General features: G+C 37.9%; 2 protein-coding genes across 5 annotated transcripts in view; one reads left to right on the forward strand and one right to left on the reverse strand.

Annotated features, from left to right (window-relative positions):
- The window catches only part of fndc3a (fibronectin type III domain containing 3A), a 45,111-nt gene extending 42,145 nt beyond the window's left edge, over window positions 1–2,966 (reverse strand). The window contains exon 1 of one of the 4 annotated variants that reach the window (XM_026191570.2): window positions 2,328–2,966. The gene's annotated coding sequence lies outside the window, so the exon portion shown is untranslated. The remainder of the gene's footprint in view (window positions 1–2,327) is intronic. The other 3 variants (XM_026191571.2, XM_080288639.1, XM_080288638.1) reach the window with 3 other exon arrangements.
- A 1,928-nt stretch (window positions 2,967–4,894) lies between these two features.
- On the forward strand, window positions 4,895–15,270 carry rcbtb2 (regulator of chromosome condensation (RCC1) and BTB (POZ) domain containing protein 2). Its single transcript, XM_026193117.2, has 12 exons — window positions 4,895–5,130; window positions 6,067–6,201; window positions 6,862–7,012; window positions 7,798–7,964; window positions 8,044–8,202; window positions 8,550–8,657; window positions 8,764–8,906; window positions 9,163–9,353; window positions 12,255–12,381; window positions 13,900–14,039; window positions 14,147–14,277; window positions 14,390–15,270. Exons 2-12 carry the CDS (start codon window positions 6,076–6,078, stop codon window positions 14,528–14,530), a joined length of 1,584 nt encoding a protein of 527 aa, XP_026048902.1. The 5' UTR covers window positions 4,895–5,130; window positions 6,067–6,075; the 3' UTR covers window positions 14,531–15,270.
- Window positions 15,271–20,771: the final 5,501 nt, after the last annotated feature.

The following is a 20,771-nucleotide window of genomic DNA, read 5'->3' on the forward strand; positions in this document are numbered from 1 at the left end:
TGGCTATAACAGGCAAATATTTGTAGGCTTCCAATGGGACCAGATTCACATGAGTAATACAAACGCATGCAGTTGATCTATGAATGCACCATAAAAGCACTTTGAGTACTCAGTAATAGCAGAAGTCTGGTATATAGGAGTCCGTTTATCAGTCACCTTTATCAAATATCAAACCAAAAGCCAAGATATACGCAAAAGCGGTACATCTGTACTATAACACATAGTTTGTCAACACAAAGCAAAAAAAATGTGCAGGGTACAGGGTGCAGAAATGAATAAGAGTGATACTAAAAAGTGGTTAAATGTGCCACATGCCATTTTTTCTCAGACGTTAAATACCTTAACTAGTTAAGAAAAGAAGGAAAGAGGCAAATTCAGAACAAACCTAATGAGCCTATTATTGAATTTAAAATCATTTGCATCACAATGTGATAAGAAAGTACAATGGTATAATGTTTTGGACATGACTTATCATGTGACACATATCAGCATTGAGATAAGACCAGGGCTGTGAAGGGTTTACACAGTGACTACGAGAGAGGAGAAAGAAAGTGGATGATGGCAAAGAGAAAAACCATTAATCTGTTCTTTCAAAGATTCCCTTCTCATCTGTCTCCTCCAGTATACTGCATTGGCAAACACAAACCCCTTGCATAACAAATATACCCAAAAGCTGACCATTCAGTGATTAATTACTAAACTCTAACACTCAAAAAATGCATAATAAAGTTAGACCATGTGAGAATTTCTAGGGAAAACAACAAAACAATACAGAACAAACAAACAGAACAAAAATATTTTTTATTCAACACTCCACTGACACGGGAGTAAAATACCAAAGTTATACACTGAGGATTTCCCAACTGTAAATAAAATGTATACAATCGTTACATGGTTAATAAAATTCCCGTGTAAAGCAACAGAACAGCATGAAAGAAATGTAACGTGTCCTTGAACTTAATTACTCTCTGGCGCATGCGTGCCTAAACCTTACTGTGATCTGGCTTATCTGTTCGCTTTAGTCCCTCCCCTCCTTAAGCCCAAACAACAAAGTCAGTTTACAGTGTGATGGTCAATGAACTAGGCCTGCAGAACCATTTATACAGCCATGAGAGATTGCCATGTGGTTAATTTTTGTAACACTAGCAGGCTTTAGATGAATGCCAGACTTGTGTGGCTCTGAGGCCTCCAAGCCAATCACTGCAACCAGCTGGTAGGTTGTCTGGTAATTTTATTCTAGTTGTAAATTACTTGCCAGCACCACAGTGACAACAGCTACCTGGAGGTCAGTAAAATGAGAAGCAACTAAGGGAAATCCCTAATGACAGGCAATTCTTTATATTTCCTCTGACCACCCACCATTTACGCAGTTAAAGTCAAAATTTCTTTTTTTTTTCCCCTCGTATGGGAAAAGATGATCTGAAAGTTCATTACACATTTTCCAAATTTGATTGTGGTAAGTGGAACATTATGATTTTGATTATCAAACAGATGCAGTGACAGCAGTAACATATGAACAGATGTATACTTCAGTCTTTTTTGCTCCTCTTTCTTTAACAAAGTTATCTGAAACTTTCAGAACTATAGCCTATCAGTAGTCACCACCTACGACTAGAAAACAGCTGTAACTTCTGTTATAGTTGCGCTGCAAGAAATCTGTATCGAAATAACAACAGATAACAGATGTTACATCTGTTGTTGCCCTGATTGTGCCTCACATTTGCTTGTGGCTACAGAGCAGTTGACAAGGACACACCAGCTGTTTTTCAGTTGCAGTTTTAGAGAAAACGGGAAAACACCTTGAAGATTTGAACTAGCTTTTCATTTTAATTATCAGCCACACAAAATTGTGGTAATGATATTTCTTGTCGTTGTTTAATAGCGCTGGTTTTTTCTCAACTGTAATGCGTAAATTTAACTGTAGCACTATTTTCGTACCAGACATCTGCACACGGGGTAACAGCTGGTTATCCTTTGACTGAAAGTATTTGACGTAGCAATGTCGTTGACTCTCGTTTAACATTACCTGGCCGGTCAACTACACGCACAAGCTCCTATTTTATGTCACAGTATCGGTTGGTATTTTTTTTTAGCTCCTTTAACAAGGTTAACTATCTCGCACCCGAGACTGTTTACTTTGGCTACAGGTGTGTGTGCTTAGCGTTATATCATAGCTAATAGTTATCTAACTGCAGCCTTATTGTAGCCAACGTACTGACAAACAATAACCTTACAGGTTAGTTCGACTTCCTTAAAATGATATCGTCAATGTTGTTCGCTGTAGCAAAACAAGACTTATTACCAAAAGCGCAGCTAACGTTACTCACCCAGTCAGTTGGCAGAGCAGCAGTCTTGCTGAACAAGCCGATGCACAGTGATGAGTCTTATGCAGCTCTTCCCCGAAATGTTTAACGTCAGCAACCTTGGATGACCAGCAACTTTCTGCAGAACCTGAAGCTGATGAGAACTTGCTAGCTACCCAGACAAACACAAGACAAGGCAAAGTGTGACATACTAGCGTAAGCTACCTAGCTAACAGTTAGCAAGATAGTATGCGGTCTTCTCATGAACGACGCAGGCTCGCGTTAACAGCACCTTAAAACGGTCGAAGTAGCTAGCGAGCGACTGTGACGATGCAAAGTATCGATAACGTTTGTCTAACCCTCAGTTTTATCGAGATAACTTTCCATCCAACCCTGTTCCTCGCATAAAAAGCAGGAATGTCGCCATCGCTTACACGACTTAGTGCGCATGCGTATTCGGGCAATTCATCACGAATCCTAATTTACAAGATAGCAAAGATAAACGCTAAATAATGTTACTATATTTCATTTTGTTTGTTGTGAACCCGGTCACTATCCGGTGCAGTTATGATGAACTTCATTTGCCTACCTATTTTTTTTTTCCATCACTTTAAGAAAGACCTTACGGTTGACGTGTCTATGACCGGTTCGTCCAACCAAGTCAGTCGGGGGTGGGGGGGATCTAAGAATGCTACGTGGTCAGTCCAGGGACCACCTTGCTGTTCTCCATATAAGACTACACTGCTACTTCTACCTGGTTTGTAACCAGAAGCACACAGTTGTACTAAAAATAAACAAGCATGATTGAACTGCAGTATTTTACACGCCAGAGAGCCAATACGGAATGTATGGAGAAAGAAAAAAAAACAACCCTTTCAAAATTACACACTGAACGGCACAAGTGATGTCAAACCTACACAAGACACACACAGACAATTTGAAATACAATATTGCTTTTAGCAGAAAGAAAGTGTGGATCACTGGTTCTTGTAAACCGTGCAGTCTTGGGTTTGTTACATGTTTTGAGTGAACACAAATATATTTTTGTAGTATTTGTGTACTCCAAAAAAGCTTATTTTAAATATACATTGGTATATATCATGCGGTCTTTAAATCTTTGGCAAAAACATGTGCTATCCCATCCACTGATATACACCAAGATGGTTATCAATGACTCCACCTGCTGGACTTAATAAAGGAATGCCCCATTGTGTCTGCTATAGTTCTCAATGAAATATGCAGTGGAGAGTCATCTCTTTCCAAAAATTTATTTGACTCTTTAAGACAGACTGATTATGCAGTAATCAGTGAAATATGCAGATTATAGTTGTGTCATTGCAGGGACTGAACCAGTGAACAGCGAACACATCACATATTTTATTTTACACCGTGCATTTATTTTATGTATTTATTTTTTTAATGTAATAACATAAGACATGTAACTTGGGATGCAGTGTTACGATTTCAGAAATGCACATAGACTTGTTGTTCAAATCTGTACTCAACAAGCTCACACTCAGCAAAGTTATATGCAAACACCTGCACACACTCGAAGATGAAGGGGCATATATTTTAAGACTTGAGAAGAAGTGCATGATGAAAAAGCAACATCAAGGACTGCAGCAGAACACAAAATATAATACAAAGTAATGAGAAACATAATGAGGAAGTAAATGTAAGCGGACAATGAAGAGGGAGCAAATTTACAAGGGCATCATTATGCAGTTGGACATCGTTTCTGGAGGCAGTAATTCTAAAGCAGTGGTTTTCAGCTCCCCGAGGACTTCTTGTTTTAGGTGCTCTCTTGTCTGATTCAAATGATCTGTTTTTGTTTTTTTTTTTGTTTGTTTGTTTGTTTGTTTTTCAGGCAGCTGCAGCATTTAATACTCATTTTATCAATTGAATCACATTTTTAGAGTGGAGATTGGAGGTCCTTATGAGAACCTTTGTGTTTTGAGAGTACAGAGTGATGGGATAATAAAATAATTCAAACCACGCAATAACATGAGCTTGTACTAACTTAAACAAAATGCACCTTTCATGGGTCAAAAGACCGTGATTGGTCAGTTAGGGTCAAATATGTGATGTGTGTGGGCAAGCAAGTGTGTGTATTTGTGTGTGTGTCAGGAGTCAGGTGTCATTCTGTTTACATTCTACTGTTTTAACTTAAAGGAGATTAGCTCTCCATTGATACTGAAACTGTGCCTGTAGTTGTAATGGTACAGGACGACTCAGCCAGAAATGTATCACCCACATCTGTTTCACACCAGCAATTGTTTCCTAAAGTTCCACACAAAATTGATATTGGTATATCAACAACTCCTGAAAAGTAGGGTGAAATATTTTTTTTTCTTAAATAAATAAATAAATACAATGTATGCCACAGATGTTTAAACAACATGCAAAAATATTCTCCATTAAACTTATAACCCATGTGAGTCTTGGGTCGTTATGGTCTATTGACCAGTAATGTAACTTCACAAATAAAAGACTATTGGATTTATTTAATCTTGCATAATAGATGTCACTAATTACTGTATAATACCAATTTAACCTTGAAGCTCCCAGGTCCGATTTTCAGTAAACGCACCAAGTGACTACAGGAAGTGTGGTGTTGTGTGTGTATGTTTTTCAGGCGGTGGTGTAGCGATTAAAGCTAGCTACAACAAAGTACAACCATAGGAGCTAACGTGAAGCTAGACCTACACCAGTTTGTCGGCATGACGTCCCCGGCAAAGTTATTTGAAAAATATGTTGGGTGACATGTTTTAGTATCTTTTTTTTTTAAATCAGAAAACGACCTCGCGGACTAAGCACTAGCTAGAAGGTAACGTCAACACTTGGAAGTACCAGCAACAACACCGCTCTTTACGCTAATTAGCTTGATAGTTTTTGTGGGATAATTTCAGGTAGTAGTTTCATTGCTGACAGTTTATATATCAAAACCAACACACTTAGTTTTGCGGTGCTTGTTTGTGTTGTCTTCGGTATCTGCTAATTTGACGTATGGGACATCTTAACAGCAGCTGGTGGTCATGGTGGTGTATGTGTGTGTTTAGGGAGGTGTTGTCTGGGTTCATGCAAAGTGCAACTTCATATTTCTGCAAGGCAATGCAACAGCACTGTAAATTTGTCAGACGCGGCAATAAAAACAGGTTTTTGTGTTTGTTTGTTTTTGTGAATAAAAACTGAGCTGAAATATATTGTTAGCAATACAAGATAATTATCTTTTATAGGCGTCACAAATAATGATACACAGAAGATCAGACGAGTAGGTTTTACTGTTGATTGCAGTTTTCCATTTAACACACAGCCATAGACAGCTGTGTGGTTTGATAATAGAGAGTAATGGTGCAATCATTGAAACCGTTATATTTGAAATATTATGTTAGACTTTAGAGATGACATAATTTTGACTTTACTTTCTGTGGTAGTAAAGGTCACAGAACAGATGTACACGTTTTAATCTGTCTGCCCATCTAAATCTGAATGCTGCTGGTCACTCGAGGGATGATAAAGGTGGAAATTTAATAATCTTTTCTTTAACATATATGTATGCATTCCATGATACAGGGCAGAAAGTTCCTATTATCCAGTTTAATAACCATTTGAATACAATTAAACAACCAGACCATCAAAGTATTTAACATGAAAACATACTCCTGCTTTTATCTGTGTTTTTCAGTTTATCTAATCAACCTTTCCTTTATTCCATAGTGAGTTAGATTCATATGCTTCTCCATGTTTTTTCTTTTTTTCACAGCTGAGTAGTATGCTGGACGTGGGAAAGTGGCCAGTGTTTGCACTTCTTCCTCCTGAGGAACTCCGGCTTATCCGGCAGGCTTGTGTATTTGGCAGTGCTGCAAATGAAGCCCTCTATGTCACAGTTAATGATGAGGTAACATTTGGAGTTTAAGCAAGGTTTCCTTCTTGTTCTTCTTTACGTGAAGCTGTCCTGAAGCACGCATAGAAGTCATTCATTTCTCTGTATTGATTTTTGAGTAGTTCTTGTTTTGAAGTGGATATAAAAATGCTCCAGGCCTTCTTGCTCTCTGCTTGATATGAGGTGCAGTTACAGGCACAGGGATAAGCAGATGGAATGAGGCTATCTTTAGCCATATGAGCTTAATGCCTGAGCCTTTGGAAAGGTGCAGTGCATGCCTAATCTTTCCACCCTTGCTTATTTGTTTGATGTTATGGAACAGCCAACTGTACCGTTAAATTGTATTTTGGTGGATTTCACTTTAAATTATGCCGTACATCACATTCAGCAGTCCCAGCATGAGCATGCTTGCTGCCGTTTTTTTTTTTTTTTCAGTCATAATTTTAGAAAGACAGTGTCTCAAATTATTATAGCCTGGTTTCAAGTGTAGTTAGTTAGTTTGTTTTAGTGTACCGGTGATCATAATTTGCAATTTGCCATCTTAGACAGATTAGATTAAGACAACTTCACCATTTTGTGATATAAAAAAAAATGCACAATAAATATGATCGAGTAATTCTTATTTGTAAATGTATATATTTAAAAAAAGACATTTTTAATGTTTTTTCTTTGCAGGTCTTTGCTTTAGGGACTAACTGTAGCGGCTGTTTAGGGCTTGGAGATCTTCAAAGCACTATTGAGCCACGCAGGATTGATGTCTTGTGTGGAAAGAAGATTGTGTCTCTAAGCTATGGAACGGGGCCACATGTGGTTATCGCCACTGCAGGTAATGTAGCTCCAAAACCTTTTTTTCTGTGTGTGTCACCAAGGAGAAATGTCTTCAGGAGGCAGAGGAATAAGATCACAAGCAAATGAGTCCAAACATGCAAAATGCATATTTTATTTGATATTTTATTTTTATTTTGTGCCACCATTGGCTTCATATTGTATCTAGTTTTTTAAGTGTGATTCTTTTTGGTCAAAGTGGACTTCTTGGCCAAGAGATGTGGTTGCATGCATACTTAAATTACGATTAAAAAATGCATTCAAACTGTTAAATTTCAAATACACATTCAATTTTCACTCATTCCTGTTTGGAATATTAAATTAAAATGTCTGAGAGTTGCTTTCAATGTGATTATTGCATGCTTATTTATTTGGATAATTGATTGCACCTTTAACTTTGATTAAAGCAACATAAAGGTATCTGTTTTCCTGTAATATGTGGTAATGATTAACTAACTCCACATCATCTGAGGGAGGCCAGTCAGTTTGAGGTTTTTTTTTTGTTTTTTTATTTACATGTGGAAAAATCTTTGCTCAATCTGCATTTACAGTAAAAGAAGTTGCAAAAAAGTTAATTATGGATATGTTCTCGTGTACTTCATTTATACTGAGTCAATGCAACACTAAACTAAGTGAATCAAGGCATTTAATCGATATCTGTGATGTCTGATAAAAGTATGGCTGCTTAACTTGCAGTATATCATGTGAAATAGACTGCTTCTTATCTTTTAATGAAATATTAACTTCTGTGACAACATCAATAAACTTGCACTTGTTGCTGTGTAGATGGAGAAGTGTATGCCTGGGGCCACAATGGCTACAGCCAACTCGGAAATGGCACCACCAACCACGGGCTGACCCCTGCCCTGGTGTCCACTAATCTCCTCAGCAAGAGAGTGACAGAAGTGGCCTGTGGCTCCCACCACACTATTGCCCTCACAACTGATGGAGAGGTAAATTTTCCTCTACTTGCTTTGTTTCTGTTTAATCTGAGAATTTTTCTGGGTGGTGAGCATTCATCTTTGTGTTCAGGTGTACGCGTGGGGTTACAACAACTCTGGACAAGTTGGTTCAGGTTCTACTGCCAACCAGCCGACACCGCGTCGGGTCAGCAGCTGCCTGCAAAACAAGATTGTGGTAAACATAGCCTGTGGACAGCTCTGCTCTATGGCTGTACTGGACAACGGAGAGGTAACTGGTCACACCCATCTATACATGTTAACCATGATGAAGCAGAGAAAAACAAATTGGATTTCTAACAGTGTCTGAAATGAATTTGTGTTTACGCTCGATCTGAATGATGACAGCTTGAAGAATGGTCCTGGAGTGTGAGTGGAGACAGTATAGTTTAAAAAAATTAACGTTCAGTCTCTGTCAGAAGACCTAAAATAGTATTGCATTTGTTTTTACACACAAAATCAGAATCTGAATTTCAGATTTAATTTAACAAAAAACCCAAGAATAAAAGTACTGTGATGTTCCGCACACTTATTGATAACGAGGTATGTGCATATCCCAAAATCGTCCATTGTTTCCAGATCTATGGTTGGGGCTATAATTGCAATGGACAGCTAGGTTTGGGCAATAATGGAAACCAGCAGACACCATGCCGAATCGCTGCCCTCCAGGGTGTAAACATTGTACAGGTAAGAGCTTAAAGAGGGATAAATCTAACAAAATATTGTTTTTGATTACTTATTTCTGTTTGCATGCATCTTAAATACCCTCTTTTTTCTTTTTTTCCAAACACAGGTCGCTTGTGGATATGCACACACGTTGGCACTGACAGATGAGGGATTTGTTTATGCTTGGGGTGCCAACTCATACGGGCAGTTGGGAACAGGCAATAAGAGTAACCAAGCGCTCCCCACTCCTATAAACACAGACAAGGAGAGGTTAGTACTTTGTTACTTTGTTCCCATTGTAAATTACCAGCAGTACTTTGCTACCATAATAGGTCACAGATCCCTAGAATAACCAAACGTCTCAAACTCGTACAAATTCTTACACTTGTGGTTTTATGCTACGGAGTAGTAAGGGACTGATTGTTGACTGTAAAAGAACTTTATTAGAGAAATGTTCACTTTTCATATGGGCCTTTTTCTGTCTTAAGTTCAAATGTATATCTAGATTTGTGATTTTTCTCGGTAGGATAGTCGAAGTGGCTGCATGTCACACCAGTCACACGTCAGCAGCCAAGACACAGAGTGGACAAGTTCTGATGTGGGGTCAGTGTCGAGGTCAGGCTGTAGCCAGTCCCCATCTCGCACATTTCAGCAGCACTGATGATGTGTTCGCTTGCTTTGCCACACCGGCAGTCACGTGGCACCTCCTCTCAGTAGGTAAGAGTTTTATAGGACCATACATTTTTAAGTTATTTGACGAACACGCAGAAATTCACAGTGAAATACTTATATGCCTATCCAGCTGTATATAATTTTTTTTATCATTAGAATGTCACCCAACATGATTGCCTAACAGTAAAAGTTACTCCCCGTTATTTTTGTGGGAAGGGTGGTCTTAATGGCATCCATCTCTGTCGCCCATTTCAGCTGTTTCCTTGTGGGGTCAACTATTAGCTCCTTGGTCTTACAAACTTGCAGCTGAAGGTTTTTCTCCCTACACCAGTCACTTAGGTGGTTGATCTCTTACCGTCAAGCAGAGTCACTGTTTCGAGATCAAGTCCGCTACTGCTCTTTCGTCAGCGAAATTGGTGATTTGATTTTGATTTTGATTTATTGATTAGCATTCAAATTCAAATCTCAGTGAAAACAGTGAAAAAAACAAACAAACAAACAGTGAAAACAGAACAAAAATCTACCATAAAGAAAGAAAGCATGAGACAAGGCTAATCAAAAGGTATTGGCTGAAGCATTTGCTTATTACGCCAACCCTTTTCACAAAATATCTTTTTGTATGCAGCTCCTGTACACAGGGCTTGAAGAAAATAATAAAACAAAGCAAAAACCAACCAAACAAACAAACAAAAAAAAAAAAAAATTATGGGAACTTGACGAAGTGGCCACACAGTCGTAGGTGTAGAGGAAGTACAGGAAAGGAGGAAGCAGATGAGACTTTGTGGTTTACATGTACCACCTGTGGTTTGCCAGTCAGGAAATTAAGGATCCACTTGCACTGAGAGAAGTGCAGGCCAAGGTCACATAGTTTAATAGCCAGCCTGGAGAGTATTTGTAAAATTGAAAAAGAATCCCAAAAGTCAAACTTTTACAATAATTGAAGGATTTTTTTTATTACATTTTTGACACTGACATTTACTTGTGTGTCTGGTTAGAGATAATTATGCAGTAGGCATTTATCAGTGTACCATAGGTACACATTCCTGCAAGTGGTCTGAGAAATAAACAGGAAACTCTGTTTGCACTTCATTTGCGACAAATGTTTATACAAACTCAACACAAACTGAAGAGCATTAACCTGTAACTGTGATAGCTTCATTTTTTTCTTTACACTCCAGTTAGGAAAGCTAATGTGATGAGCTAAATTTAAATATTGACTTAGCATTTAGGTGGACATTTTTTTAATGTTGGTAATATTTTATTGTCACCTGTGGCCTTAAAGAAATATATTTTCATTCCCTATATATAAATACCTCATAGAACTGTCTTTTAAACTGAAATGTAAAGAGAAGTTGTTTAAATTAGGGCTGAACGATATATCGCATTTGCGATAATATCGCGACATGATCAAGTGCAATTTTCTAACCGCAAAGGCTGCGATTATACTCTGGACATGTCCAAATTCATGGGCTGCATCCTCCTTTTGTAGACCGATTACGTCACAGCGACGCGCCGAAGGCTGTCCAAATTACTACCATATCCCAGAATTCATAGCGCGGCCCAGCCAAACTCCAGTTTCCAGCAATGGCGGCCGCTACTAAGTTTTAAAATTACTCATACTAATCTTTCTGGGTCACAAAATAAACTTTTAACATATTTTCAGGCGAGAAAGTAGTTGTGTAAACATCAAATATCTGCTCGGTTCATCAAGATATCCCATATTTGCAAAAGTGCTTCGACGTTTTCAGAGGCGTCTGCTACCCACCAGCTCGACAGCTAGCCGGGAGCTCGAGGGTTACTGATGCGGCCGAGAACGGCACAACTCCCGGCACATCATTTTCAGATCACCGCGGAGTTTCGCTGCTCGGGTTAAACGTAATATATAAGTCACTTAGACAACCTAAAAATGTTATTGTTGGGCTTTTTTCAGTGTTTTGTTTGTTCGTGAGTAAATCGGTTTGGCTGAGATTAAAGTTATTAGATTAGATAAAATAAAACTATTAATCCCCCGGGTGGGTTCCTCCTTGGTTTTCACACAGCTGACTAAACGTCAAACAGAAAACTTATTAAACAGAAGTATGAGACAGTCGAGAATTTACACCAGTGTCTGGTTATATTTTAGATAGCAAGAAGCAGACGGCCGAGTTTATTAAACTCCACCGAGACAGCGGTGACGCTAATCAGAAGGCTAGACCGTCCAATTTCACGCCTTTAAACTTTAAAGGCGTGTTTGTGTGTGTGTTTATACAATTGCTATTATGTTTGAACTTTATGTGTAATGTTACTGACTGCAGAGATCAGTAAGATGTGTGTATTTTTTATTTATTAGTTTTATTTATTTAATATTATTTTTTAATTTAATGACTGTCTAGTAGTTCACAGATGTCGAAAAACTGAGTGTGGTAAAGCCACTGATTTTGTTTATGTATATTTCTGCAATCTGCACATTGTACTGACTTTCATTTTAATGTTTACACCAGGGTTCCTTGTCAGCACTTTATGCTCAGATGTTTGTAAGCTAAAAATAAACTATTGTGTATGTTCAAATATACTGTTGTGATTGAAGAAGTTAAATAAAAATGTCAGTCATCAATTCATGCATCACCTCATGTCATCATAACAGAGGTCTGTCTTCCAGGAAAGAACAGTTTAAAATTAATGTAATATAGTATTGGCCATACTATATGATGTATTGCTTGTCTTTGTTTAATAATACAGAAGACAAAGACCTTAAAAAATAATCGCATATCGCATCGCAATCGCAATATTGGGGCAAAAAATCGCAATTAGATTATTTTCCATAATCGTTCAGCCCTAGTTTAAATGTATGCTTAGCAAATTTATGTTTATTTTTAAGAGCAAAAAAACCCCAAGACCAAATGCTTGTATTTAACAAAAAATAAAATAAATAGTAATAATAATTTTATGTTGGTTTTTTTTTGCCAGATGGTGATGATTACCTCACAGTTGCCCAGTCTTTGAAGAAGGAGTTTGACAGTCCAGATATTTCTGATCTGAAGTTCTTGGTTGATGGGAAGTGCATCCATGTTCACAAAGCTCTGCTAAAAATCAGGTACAGAAAACAAGAACATTCAGAGTCCTTTAGGTGATTCTTTTTTCTTTTTTTTTTAAAAAAAGGACAATGTAGACTCATTAACCATGGAAGTCTGGAAAAGCTAATCCAGTCTTGTGGCATTTTGAGCAGCTGGTGTGTGACTGGAAGGGTGTAACATGCAGTGTATCGTTATCTTTGAGTGCACATAATGATCTGTGGAATGGAGACAATGTCTGCAGCTCTTCCTTTCTATTGTTGGGCCACCACACTCTGACTGTTTAAAAAAATTATATATATGAATGCACACTTTGCTTCTCTAACCTCTACTTTCAGCTTGGTCACATGGGTGTATTTTTTAAAATCCAGACAACCAATTTAGTCACTGCAGCAAAAACAATGAGCCATCTTTGTGTGTAAATATATATAACAAACACTTAATTTGTGCTGGTTTCCCTATATTTAAACTTCATATGCTAAACAGTTTCCTTATCTTCCTGTTAAACTCACGGGGTAGCAAAGACAAGCCTATTGTTTCCCGTGTTTCTTTTTATAACCACACTTGAACACAGAGTATCTGCATTCCAGTCCCTTGCTCTTTTGCACCGTCAGTAGGAAGGAGCCAGACTGTCTGCAGCTTTAACCTTAGTCCACTGGCTCACACGAATATGCAACAGTGGAAACTGTCTGCTTGCGCAAGATCACATGCAAATTATATGTTTAAGATGCATCAGAGAGTGAAGATTCAGTTGTTTTTTCAACCGTGTCCTGAGAAGCAATGGTAGAGGCACTGTTTTGAGCCATCAGAGATTTGCAGTGTGGAGAAAATTGAAGCAAAAAAACAAATAAAAAGATAAATGGTAATTAGTGGTAATTAATGCAGGCGCTTATAAGGAATAAAAGGTATTGCACTTGGCCTGTATTAGTAGGCATAGTCAAAAAGAATCTGTTAAAAAAAAAAAAACAACAACACAAAAAAACACAACAATTTTTCTTCTATTCTTCTATCCATCTACCCTTGTGGTTGTTTTTAACTGGTGGGTATTTAGATTAGATGCTGTTGAACACTAACAGGCATGGTATAGTCTCTGAATTCTAGGCTCCATGCTGGTAACCACATGCCTACCAATTCTGTGACCATGTGGACTCACCCGCTAAGACATTAACTTGCAATGCACTAAACATACATGTACCCTTCTAGCAGAATTCAAGGAACTATCAATAAGTAATTTCAACAGCAGAGTATAACTGCCACTACAACAGAAAACATGTTTTCATTGTAATGTATGATGGTATAAATTATTGGAAGTTGAAGCTGCTTTTTCTAGTTCAGTATGAAAATTGTGGATTTTTTTTTAAACCTCCTTTTTTTTTAAAGTTTCTTGCTAATTTCCTTTTTTTCATTTGGTAATGCAGTTTCCTGTTGGCATAAGACTATATTTTGTCACCTGCACATGATAAAGTGTGATTGCCCATTAATTAAGTTAGTTTGAGTTAAACGTGCTTTTGTCACAAGTCTTCTGCTGTCTTTCTCGATAGGTGTGAGCATTTCCGAACACTGCTGAATGAATCTGACCAGGATGCTATAGAAATTCATCAGTTCTCATACTTGGTGTACAGAGCCTTCTTGGAGTATCTCTACACTGACACTATAAACCTGCCACCAGAGGACGCTATTGGTAAGGATAGACATGGATCACAGTTCTTTACAGCCCAGGAAATGCTGCAACAAGTCAGTGCAGAATCTCGAACACAATCACGTGTGTTTTTGTTTTTGTGTGTGCAGGGTTGCTTGACTTGGCCACGTTCTACCGAGAAACAAGACTGAAGAGGCTGTGCCAGGAAACGATCAAGAGAGGCATTTCTGAAGAAAACGCCATCACTCTGCTCTCTGCTGCTGTCAAGTATGAGGCGCGGGTAAGCTTATAGCCCCTGATACATAGTCAAAGCACCATGGTGGTGGAGGCGTGCACAGTAGCTAGTCAGTTATACTCCTCAGCACTGACCAGACAGCCCTCTTCATTTTTAGGACCTGGAGGAATTCTGCTTCAAGTTTTGTGTCAACCACCTAACGGCTGTCACGCAGACCCAGGCCTTTGCCGACATGGATCACGACCTGCTCAAGAACTTCATTAGTAAAGCCAGTCGCTACGGGGCCTTCAAAAACTGACTACTGGGCCCCTGTTGTGATGTATTCAGCACATTAAAGTTTAATCTCAGTGACGAGAGTCCATTCTAGACCAAAGTAAACACCCAGCAGATCAGCGCCTCAAACACGTGGCACTAAGGATGTAAATACCTGAGAGGTAAATGGTTTAAGGCCCCACTCACCAAGTGATTCTTCTTTGTTACCTTTCTGAAGCTAGCCCAAACACGGTGCTTGGTTGGAACATAGATACAGGTTTATGCCACTAGTCCTGTAACAAGCACACAATGCTGAGGCTGAATAAAAGGATGTGCCACACTGGTCAAGGTTTACCAAGACAGCCAGTACGTGGACATGTCACAGTAATCAGCTTGGACTGGATACCTGAAAATGCTGAACATACTAAACGTAATCTGTTGTGATAGAATTGTTTGATTTGGTATTTGAATCGTTTTTATCATGCTGCCCTTTTAACAGTTCCTAATGCAATCAGTATGTCGTAAGTTATCTGCGGTCAGCATAGACAGGATCTAAAAATTTACCAAGTCAGCTATAAATGAACTCTTCACATTGTGCTGCTTTTCTTTGAAGCCTTCATTCTAAAATGTTCTGGATTTGGAGGCATTTTATGAGGGAAACACATGTAAAACTGCAACCTGTTTCCCCCCCATTTGTTTTTGTTTTTATCTGCTTTATGATTATATTTGTTAAGCTCGCATAACATATTTTGCCACTTTTTTAAAGTTTCAGTTCTTCATATACCATCCAAACTTGTGGTCTGACATTTGTGCTCACTAACTTTTGCACTTTTTTGCTGTAGAAAGTTGTTTTTCCCACCATATGCTGACTGATAGGAAAAGGAGCAGTGAGTGAAAAGAGAGCATGCTATTGCATGTGTACTTGTACAGTTGTTCAGACTAACCCTCTCTATGCAGCTGGAAACAAAGTTTGACTTTCACAAACGTGTTGAGTCTTGTGTACACTGTACAGTAGATGCAGCTGATTTTTTACAGCTGCATTTCATTGTATGTTTACAGATTTTTTTGTTAATTGTGTTTTTGTTTTTTTTAATTATTGCTATTCTTAACATATTGGCAGCAAGCTTCTGTTCCCTTTTTACAAGATTTTTGCTTTTTTAATATGCATCTCTGGATAGTAAATAGTTGTGCCAACTCACTTCGTTGGAGCTCAAGTCTAATAAAGGGCCTCATGGTCTTTAAATGCAGTTACCAGATAATTACATCAGGAATTCCCAAATCTGCTTAAATGGATATAACTAAATGTGATCACTTAAACAAGCTGATTGGAATGTTTGTTTGTTTTTGTTTTCTTTTTTGGAACTTTTTGGTAATGTTTTTAATTTGTATGGAAAGCAAGCTGCAACCTGCTAACTTTGGCACTAATGGGAATATAGGAAAATGGCAATTATAAATACATATTAAAACAAATAACATATGTTGTTGAGGGTGTTCTTAAAAAGCTCTTGTCATGTCATTACCATGCAAATGCTTTAGAAACATTTGACATGAAGTAGTGTTTTTGTTTTGTTTGTTTGTTTCTTTGGTTTTTAGGGGGTGAGAGTGAAATGTATGGAAATGAAAGTCACGAATTTAAAAAATAAAACATGCGTTACTTCATGTAAAGTTGTAACATTGCAGGTGCCATTAACCAGTAAGTGGTTGCTATGATATCAACATTTTAAGACACGCACATGCAGTGCACTTTGGCTCTTCATCTCCACCAAGAAGCGGAACAGGCTCATTTTCACTTCTTCCTGCAAGAGAGAGTCTAACGTCACATGTGCCTGCGTGTTTCCTGAAGGTATGTCTTTAGTACCATATCATCAAGTGAGATTTCATATACCTTCCACAGAATAACAGGATGTGGTCAAAATTAAGATGCCAGACAAGTTGGCAGAATCAAGTATAATAGAATTTGTTGATTTTTTATCTTGACACAACTCTACCCGACAGAAAATGTGTTTGAGGACATGTTATGATGAAAGGCAGAGATTCCAGTTCAGTTACTTTATCCCACCCGGTGGCCACAGAACAAATGATGTTCAATTTATTTCCGCACGGCTTTGAAGATCACTGTGATTGTCAGTATGACGATTATTTTGCGTCACGATCCTGCTGCCAAACCACTCATGGAAATTCCAATATCTAATAGGTTCCATCCATGACATTTAAGTTGTGGAATTACTAAAAGGTACTTTTCTTTTTTCATGTGTGTGTATTTGTGTTGAATTAACTTTACACCTTCCAAAGGACTTGTACATCATGTACAATTACTCAACGTGGTTTTGCACAGAATGAGGAAGGACGTGCAACAGCTAACAGTAACTGGCCCTGTGCCATGTACAAATCCTCCTTTACTGAGGCTAAATGCCATTTTAATTTCTGAATTATTTTGGCATGATATGACCCTCTGATTAGATGAATACCACATGGAATGAAGCGAAGAAAGAAAAGATTTATATAAAAGCAAAAAGTGAAGGACCTCAAAATTGTGCCTTAGTAGATGCCTGCACTTAATATCATTTCCACTACTTACTTTCAGTAGTTCAAAGTAAAGGGTAATCTACAGTTTGTTTACTTTTCCTCTTATAGTCTACTTGGGGCTAAAAAATAAAGCAGTCTCTCCAGTGATGTATTTTGTAAGTGGAATAAGCTGTTGGTTTGATAGAGCTCTTTAACTTGTCACAGGGCTTTTTTTCAATATCAGTTTGTGTGGTTGGTTCATCTACCCACTTTGTTTACATCACAGTTGTAAAATTACACACTTTGTGTACATCAAATCCTTGCTGCAGCAGAATGCTAGCACTTTCTGATAAGTCTCGTGACTTAGCATCTGGGAAACCTGTTTTTAAAAAGAAAGAAAGAAATGCAGGCAGGCCTTTGCCCTAGAAACAACCCAAACACCACTCTGCATACCTATTCAGCCATGCAAAATAGCTTGTTCTATTCAAGCTTGCAATAGAGTTGGGGGGTTTTTAACCATGAGCCAAATTAAACGCTGTGGTTTTATCAGCTTCCTCCCAGTAATGGGAGATGGCTATGAGGTTTGCAAATGAATAAAAACACAGAAAATTGAAAATGGCAAATAAAATCTCTGTGCACTGCTGAGAGTGTTACTTAGTTCATACAATGTCAGGACCCCAGTAATACTGGTTTTTGAATCTCTTTAATACTCGTACTTGCAGTTTTCTTGCATGCAACACTGTTTAGTTAAATTTAGGACATACAGTGATTGCATGTGACACTGTGCTGGATTCAGCATGTAGCGGTTAATGAAGAGCTGTAGGTTGGTTGATAAACAATCAAGCCTCAAACGCTTTTATATGCAAGTTGTTCACTATCACTTCATATTCTGCTGCATATTGCATATGTATAAAGCTTGACGGTTTGAGATTATAAATTTAGCACTAGAAAGACTGCTAACTTAAAAAAAAAGACATGGGTTACAATGACTTTATTTTTTCAGTACAGTACAGGCCACTAAGTTTCAGTGAGGGCAGGGGTTGGTGGGTGGGAAGTACTTGTTTTACAAAGTAGACGAAAGCTTTAGCTGATAAGGCTGCGTGGGGGAGCATGCTGCCCTTCATTCTGCCACAGACCTACTGCAAACTGTGTATTCTAATATCAAAGCTGGCATGGTTCAGCATACGTAGGAAGAAAAAAATTTCCCAAAAAGATGACGATTATGATAATGAAGTTGTAATTACCATATATTTCACTTACATCATGCAGGCACTGGGGAAACTTCTTTCTGGGCGTGCTTTGATCATCCACTTAGCCTGATAAGACATTTGTCTTGAAAAAAAGGTTTTAAAACAGTTTCAAAAAATATGTTTTTAATGTGACAGAATGATTGTGTACTTGTTCAGGTTTGTTGTGCTGGGATGCGTCAGTGGTTTGTGTATATCCACTGCAGTTCTGCTGTGGTTTAACGTACTTGTAGATGGCATCACAGCGTTTGTAAAGTCCCTGTTTCCAGAGAGAGAGTGGAACACAATTAGATGAAAGCCGTTTCACTCTCAGACTAGCCACTCATCAGAATGCGCTCTTGCTGAGACATTAGACATTATTTTCTTTTGGATTGCTCTCTTTTCATCTTGAGGAACTCAGAAACAAAGTTTTGTGGCTTACAAAATGTGTTATTTTAGATATTTTTTAAAGACTTTGAATTAAAACGTGGCCAGGCTTTCTGATTTGGATCATTGTTTTCAATGTATTCTAAAATGATACAGCAATTTAATGATATTTAAACGTCACTGAAGTGAGCCCTAGTCTCTATCTTTTGATTCACACAGACTTTAGGCTTGTGACATGATGTGATAGACAGTTAAAAAATAAATTCAAGTGGTATTTAATTTTTTTTTTTTTTTTTTTTTTTACATGTGGTTGTCATTGCTACTCCTGACCACATTATACAACAACAACACGTGTCATAAAACTGCTTTTATTTGAAGACTTGGCCTTGGGGGTGCCAGACAATTTCCTGGCATTGTGAGAAATTTAACAGTCCAGGGACTTCAGGCGCATGTTTTTGTTTAGTGACCACATACTTGCATGTGAAGAGCTTGTTTTTATGTGCTCCATGGAACAACTTTGAGAGGGAAAGACAATAGTACAGGTTTTTCTATTTTCTCGCACATTGCATGCTAGCCTTGATCATGTTTGCTTTGTGGTAGGCTGACAAAGAGACGCACGCTGAGCCATAAAACAACCTCTTGTTGGACTATTTTTGGTAGCTCTCAAGTCTAAATTAACCATCTTTGGGTTCTGGGTCATGTTTTTGTCAGTAATATCAGGAAAATGTTATGGTAACAGTAACGAGCGAAGTAGGTTATCTTATCTTTGCCTGAGTGTTTTGAATTACAAAGAGTACATCTGGCAGAAAAACAGTTGCTTGATCTCACAGACAAGCATTTGTTTACTGGCAGGAAAACTAACCAGGTACTCAGTTTCCTATTTGACACAGTAGAAGCCAACACAAATAGACTCAAAGGGTTTATAGCATTTGCTCACCACAGGCCTGATCAAGGGGCTGAGAACTCTTTTAACCCTTGTGTGGTGTTCGTATTTTTGTTACTCAGCCAGTGTTCATGGGTCTGGTGGACCCGCTAGAGTTTTGGCTTTCCAAATTAACACTATCAAACAATTTTATGTTAAATTACTCAACAGATGTTTACTTCATCCCAATTACAAGACATATGAACAGCAAACATGGTTAATTTTTTCCCTTTACCTTTGTTAGATCACATTTATGAATTAATGTGCTTCTCGTTTTTCTTTTATATAAAATGTTGTAAATAAATCAGTTATAATCAAGTGGAGTGAGTGGAAAGACACAACACATTTACACGTGAAAAAATAATTAATTGTTTAATTTTTCTTTTGAAAAAAACTGAACACGGGTCTCACAGACCCGAACACCATACAAGGGTTAAGTTGCCTGAGAACAGTTCTAAACTGCACATTCCCCCGTACTAAGCTACTTCATTCACAACACATACCCCAATGTTTTTTACTGACTGCCAAGGAGAGAGTTACTGCAAAAGGATAGCCAGAATGCCCCAAGAAGAGAAGGTTGTGTCCATGGAGTGACAGGGGCAGGAGAAAAAAAACCTGCTGAACAGAAGGAGAGCTTTCTGTTCGTCCTCATTACTAATGTCCTTTTGAAAATAAAAATCGGTTCTTCAGCAGAAGCTTTAGCTGCCCACACAGGTCGTCACAAACAAGAAGAAGACAGCTGAATTTTCCCATACTTTCTGTCAGATGAGTGGAGACCCTGTGGGGTTTCAGAGAACTTCTCAGGCACTTTTGGCCTCCTGCTGTTATTAACAGCTTAACTAATGAGGGGAAAAATAATAAAATCAAGCCTTTTTAAAATGAAAAAGTATATTAGCAGTAAAGTGTTACAATAACAAAAGTAATAGCTCTTATTAAGCTAAAAAAAAAAGTGTTTCCAACATCCCAACTCAATTTCAAAGTAGGTAGTGATGAGAGGAGGTGAAGTGCAGTATTTTTAGCTGTAGACATGTTGTAGCCTATGTTGTACAGCGTGACATATTTTATTATCCAAACATGTAACCCATTTGTAGAAAGCAAATATTTTACCTATTTTTCTTGTCTCAATAGATGAAAAATTTTATGTGCTTTTACAAAAACAAATATTCAGCAATTACAAGCTTAACATTTTACTGAAAAACGGGTCAAGAGAAAAACTTGAACCTTTTCTTTTAAATGTATTTCAGTGA

This window comes from Astatotilapia calliptera, chromosome 14, assembly GCF_964374335.1.
Source record: "Astatotilapia calliptera chromosome 14, fAstCal68.1, whole genome shotgun sequence".
Lineage (NCBI taxonomy): Eukaryota > Metazoa > Chordata > Actinopteri > Cichliformes > Cichlidae > Astatotilapia > Astatotilapia calliptera.